This window comes from Hippopotamus amphibius, chromosome 15, assembly GCF_030028045.1.
Source record: "Hippopotamus amphibius kiboko isolate mHipAmp2 chromosome 15, mHipAmp2.hap2, whole genome shotgun sequence".
NCBI lineage: Eukaryota > Metazoa > Chordata > Mammalia > Artiodactyla > Hippopotamidae > Hippopotamus > Hippopotamus amphibius.
In genome coordinates, this window is record NC_080200.1 from 5,527,601 (window position 1) to 5,533,600 (window position 6,000).

The window sequence follows — 6,000 nt, forward strand, 5'->3', positions numbered from 1 at the left end:
CTATTATAAAGTTGCTACAAACATTCTTATGTAAGATTTGTGTGTGCATGTGTGTAGCCATGTGTTTTCATTTTTTCTTGGGTAAATACCTCAGCATGGAATTGCTGGGTCATATGTTAAGTTAATGATCCACTTTAAAAGAAACTGGCAAGCAGATCTCCAAAATGTTTGCAATAGTTTACAATCACCAGGAATGTACAAGAGTTCCAGTTCTTCCAGATCCTCAATAACACTTGATATTATCAGTTATTTATTTATTTACTCAACCATTTTGTGGGTAAAAAGAGGTATCTCGTGGTTTTAAAAATGTTAACCTTTTCTTGTGTTTCTTTTCCATTTGCATATTACCTCTCATAAAACGTTCAAGTCTTTTGTCCATTTATTTGGATTGTTTGTAGGAATGTGATGCATATGAGTCTTTGCCAGGCACATGCATTGAGAGCATTTTCTTTTTTTAAAAAAAAAATTGAAGTATAGTTGATTTACAATGCTTTGTTCATTTCTGCTGTACAGAAAAGTGAGTACTGTCTCCTAGATTGTGGACAGTCTCCTCTTTTCTGTAGTGTCCTTTGCTCTGTTTTCAGCTTTCTCTGCAATGTGAATTTGGTCCTAACATGACAGCAGAGCTATTGTCTTTGCGTGTGTGATAATACAGTATATGCAGAATACAACACGGTATGTTAGGTTAAGTTCAATATGTGATGTTAACATCATGCTGGGATTTTTAAATAGAGGAACATAGTTGTTGTGGATAATTGTTAAATGTCTTTTTACAAGTCATCAGCATTCCCCTTATTCCACTTAGAATCCAGATTTCTGAGTGGAGGATCACTTCTTTCTTATCATGTAGAAGCAGTTTGGTTTACACGTGATTGATCTCACCCTTATCTCTAGGCAGTACCCCTTTGGGCTTAATCTGATACCTTTCTACCTGGTGCAGTGAATGGGTCAACAATGAGCCTGGGACCCAATCTGGGCAACAGAAGAGAATAAACGCCATGGTTTGTGCAGAATGCATCACAACTTGGAGAGGACTTGCACACTTGTTTTTGCTAATCCAGTTTGTTTTCCTGTGATCCACAACCAAAATAAATGCAAAGTATATAATAATTCTGTAGTTAATGGTATTTATGGAGAAGTTACTGGGTCTATCTATACATCTAAATTCAACAGCAAGGTGGGGAGAGACCTTTAGGATGGCAGAGGAATAAAATGTGGAGATCACCTTCCTCCCCACAAATACATCAAGAATACATCTACATGTGGAACAGCTCCTACAGAACACCTACTGAATGCTGGCAGGGGTCCTCAGACTTCCAAAAATGCAAGAATATCCCCACATAACTGGGTAAAGCAAAAGAGAAAAAGGACAAAGAAGAGACAAAGGAATTGGAATGGGACCTGTCCTCCTGGAAGGGAGCTGTGAAGGAGGAAAAGTTTCCACACACCAGGAAGCCCCCTCACTGGTGGGGATGGGGGGAGCTTCAGAGTCTCTGAGGAGAGGGCAGCAACAGGGGTGTGGAGGGCAGAGCAGAGAGATTCCTGCACAGAGGATCAGTGACGACCAGCACTCACCAGCTTGAGACTCTTGTCTGCTTGCTCACTGTGGTGGGTGGGTGCAGGGTGCCAAGGCTTGGGCTTTGGTGGTCCAACCCTAGTAAGAGAACTGGGATTGGCTGCATGAGGACAGCCTAGGAGGGCTAATGCACCACAGCTAGCTGGAAGGGAGTGCAGGAAAAAGCCTGGGCCCACTGGACAGGCAGGAGACTTATGTTGTGGGGTGCTCCGTGTGCTCACAGATGGCAGGGCAATGCCTATGCGAGCGTGAGCACGAACTGTGGCTGTTATTTCAGAGCCCAGAGGCTGCTGCTGCTGCTGCCACCAATGGTCTTCTGAGCTGTCACTGCCCACACCCTCCCGGCAGCCTGTGCAGCCCGCCAATGCTTCAGGTCCTGAGATCCGGGGCCAATGTCCCCAGGAGAATGCATTGTGTGCCTCAGGATCTTGCAACTTTATGCTGGCCTCTGCCTCTGCAGGCACTTCCTGCATATTCCAACTGTGACTGCCATATCCCTCCCTCACCCCAGCCTGAGTGAGCAAGTGAGCCTTAGCCAGCCTCTGCTTTCACCACCGCTTGCCTGGGAGGGGAACAGAAGCCTGAGGGCATCCCAACACACAGAGGCATGGCCAAAACCAATGCTGAACCTCAGGGACTGTGTGCCCAAAGAAGAGAAAGGGAAATATCACCATGCAGCTGCAGGAGCAGTGGGTTTAATCCCTGAAGTTGGCTTGGTAAACCTTGCATCTGTGGAATAACTTAACAGACAAGAGTGTTCCCATGATTGAGGCTACGGACTTTGGGGGCTACTACACATGGGAGTAAGGCCAGATCAGAGTCTGAGCTGGCCCCACCATGCCCACAGCAGGTCCAGAAACCTACCTAGAATTATTAGAGGACTTCCTGGATAGGCAGGGATTTGCTGTGGCTCACTGTGGGAGCAAGGACACTAACAGCTAAGGCCACAGAAAAATATTACTACTTGTTATGCTCTGTTCTTATTTGTTTTGCTCTGTTCTTTTTTTTTTTTTTTTTTTCTGACACTGGGCTTGTGTATCAAGATCCCACAAGCTGTGTGGAGCAGGGAAAATGAAAAAAAAAAAAAGTAAAAAGGTAGGAGAACAGGAGAACAATAGCAAGCTAAAAAATACAATAGTAGGAAACTAACAGATGTGTCAGAAAAATTCAAAAAAAAATGATGGAGCAACAACTGGATCGTAAAACAACTGCAATATCCTAAGTGAGGGGGTGGGAAGGAAAAAAAAAGGAAAAATAAAGAGAAAAAAAGAAAAAAGAAAAAAGCCAGAAAAGGCCTTGGCTGTGGGGATGGGACTTAGACAAAGGTGAGGGTGCCGGGGGTGGGGGAGTTAGGCAATGGGCAGAGCCTACCCTTAGAGGAGGCCCTGGAGGTGGTGGGGAATGGGGCTTAGGTCCAATGAGGTAGAAGGGCCCAGAAATGCCTGTGGTCCTGGGAGCAAAGGACCAGATCAAGGTACCCAGTGGGCTCCCTGGGCCCAAGTTGGTGGGAGAGGTGCAAGCACCTCCCCTAGTCCTCCAGTCTCAGAGGGTCCCTCCCTCTTGGGTTCTCTTTTTTCCCACCCCCTCTCTCCTATTCCCCTAGAACCCTTACAGCTGCAGTGGGCACTGAAAGTCAGGACACCAGACTCTGACGCCCAGCAGGCTTCCCAGGGCCAACTGGGCTAGAGTAACACCTGCCTCACTTCCCCAGATCTCCCAGTCTGGTAGGGTCCCTATCTGCCTCTCTTCCTCTCCCCCGCCCCCCACTCTCCTAGGTTCTAAGCAGCTGGAGGGGACCCAGAGAATGAAGGACCAGGTCCAGGAGCCCAGTCGGCCTCCCTGGCCAAGAGAGCAGGTGAGAGGCCCTCCAGCCTCCCCCGGCCCCTAATCTCATAGCTCCCACCCCCTCCTGCCTGCCTCTCCACCTCCTCGCTGGTCCTCCTTCCTTCCCACAACCCCAGGACCCAGGCAGCCCGGAGGGGGCCTTGGAGGGTGGAGGACCCAGCTGGGGAGCCCAGCAGGCCCCCAAGCCAGGGAGCTCAGCAGGCCTCCTGGCCTCCTGGGCGGGAGAAACCCAATCGTGGTTTCCCTGATCTCCCCAGCCCCCAGCAGTCCCTCCAGGCAGGAACCTCTCCCCTCCCCCAGCCAACCCCTGGGGCACTGGTCCAGTCAGGCTTCCCCTTCCCCACCCCCCTGACTTCTCCCAGGTCCTACCCAGTTGCTGCGGGGTTTCTGCAGTCTGCTTGGGCCTCAGGTCCCCCGCTGGCCTCCAGTAACTGTTCTATTTGTGGAGAGACGTGATCTCTGCGTCTTCCCATGCTGCCATCTTGACTCTGCCCCTGCTTTGTTCTTTTTTAAGTATTCTTTAAATGTTAATTTTTTGTTACTTTTCCTTTTCTTTTTTATGCTTTTATCTTTAATACATTTTTTATTTTATTATATTTTCCTATTTCTACTGTATTTTTTCATTATATTGTGTTTTGTCCTTGTGTTTCTTTTTCTTTCCTTTTTTTGCTTTGTTTTCATTTTATTTTAAACTATATTTAGTATTTTTCTATTTTTACTTTACTAATTTGTTACTTTGTATTTTTTCCTCTTGTTTTCATCTTTCCTTTGTCTTTACATTTTTGGAACATTTTTGCATATTTGTTTTATGCTTTCATTGCCTTTTTTAGTTTGCTTTCTGCATTTGATTTGTTTCTGGTTTTATGCATTTGCTGGTTTAGTTTTTAGTGTTTGTTTTCTTTTCTGGGGTTTTTTTTTTTTTTTTTTTTTTTGCTTTGGTTGCTCTATTTTTCTTTGTTTTCTTTCTTTTTTCTTTTTGTGAGTGCATGTGTGTTTCTTTCTTTGACTGTGTCTGTTTAGTTTTATCTTTACCATTTGTCAAGGTGTTTTGCCTCTTCTTTTTTTTTTAAATTCTTCTTTTTCTTCAATGCCTTGTGGCTTGCAGTGTCTTCGTGCTCAAGTTGGGGGACAGGACTGAGTCTCCGTTGTGAGAGAGCCAAGTCCAGGACATTGGACCACCAAATAACTCCAGGCCCCATGGAATATTATTCAGTGAGAGCCCTCCCAGAGGTCTCCATCACAATATTAAGACCTGGGTCCACTGAAGGGTCAGTAAGCTCCAGTGCTGGATGCCTCACACCAAACAACTAGCAAGACAGGAATATAACCCCATTCAATATCAGACAGGCTTCCTGAAGTTATACTAAACTCACAGACACCCCAAAACACACCAGTGGACATGGTCCTGCCATAAGGAGGACAAGATTCAGCCCCACCCACCAGAACACAGGCACCAGTCGCCCCAACCAGGGAGCCTACACAAGACACTGGACCAACCTCACCAACTGCAGACAGACAACAGAAATAAGAGGAACTGAGATCTTGCAGCTTGCAAAAAGGAGACCCCAAACACAGTGAGTTAAAAAAAAAGAAAAGAAAAGACGGAGAGATAGGGAGCAAATGAAGGAGCAAGGTAAAAACCCTAAGACCAAACAAATGAAGAGAAGAGAAGCAGTCTACCTGAAAAAGAATTCAGGATAATGATGATGAAGGTAGTCCAAAATCTTGGAAATGGAATGCAGAAAATAAAAGAAAAGCTTACCAAGGACCTAGAAGAACTAAAGAGCAAACAGACATTGATGACCAACACTATAACTCAAATTAAAAATACTCCAGAAGGAATCCATAGCACAATAACTGAGGCAGAAGAATGGATAAGTGAGCTGGAAGATAGAATGGTGGAAGTGACTGCCATGGAGCAGGATAAAGAAAAAAGAATGAAAAGAACTGAGGACAGTCTCAGAGAACTCTGTGGAAACATTAAATGCACTGACATTTGAATTATAGAGGTCCCAGAAGAAGAAGAGAAAAAGAAAGGGTCTGAGAACATATTTGAAGAGATTATAGTTGAAAACTTCCCTAACATGTGAAAGGAAATAGTCAGTTAAGTCCAGGAAGGCAAAGAGTCCCATAAAGGATAAACTCAAGGAGAAACATGCTGAGACACATGTTAATCAAACTACCGAAACCTAAATACAAAGAAAAAATATTAAAAGCAGCAAGGAAAAAGAAACAAATAATATAGAAGGGAATTCCCATTAGGTTAAGAGCTAATCTTTCAGCAGAAAATCCTCAGGCCAGAAGGGAGTGGCAGGATATATTTAAAGTGATGAAAGGGAAAAACCTACAGCCAAGATTTCTCTACCCAGCAATGATCTCATTCAGATTTTACAGAGAAATGAAAAGCCTCAGAGACAAGCAGAAGTTAAGAGAATTCAGCACCATTAAACCAGCTTTACAACAAATGCTAAAGTAACTTCTTTAGGCAGGAAACAAAAGAGAAGGAAAAGACCTACAAAAACAAACCCAAAACAATTAAGAAAATGGTAATAGGAACATATATGTCAATAATTACCTAA

At 44.5% G+C, this 6,000-nt stretch overlaps 1 protein-coding gene across 1 annotated transcript in view; it reads left to right on the top strand.

The window, feature by feature from the left end:
- The window catches only part of LOC130837220 (adhesion G protein-coupled receptor E3-like), a 65,442-nt gene extending 64,499 nt beyond the window's left edge, over positions 1-943 (top strand). Inside the window, exon 18 of the mRNA XM_057710038.1 lies at positions 851-943. Coding sequence (XP_057566021.1) covers positions 851-943 — 93 coding nt within the window. The remainder of the gene's footprint in view (positions 1-850) is intronic.
- Positions 944-6,000: the final 5,057 nt, after the last annotated feature.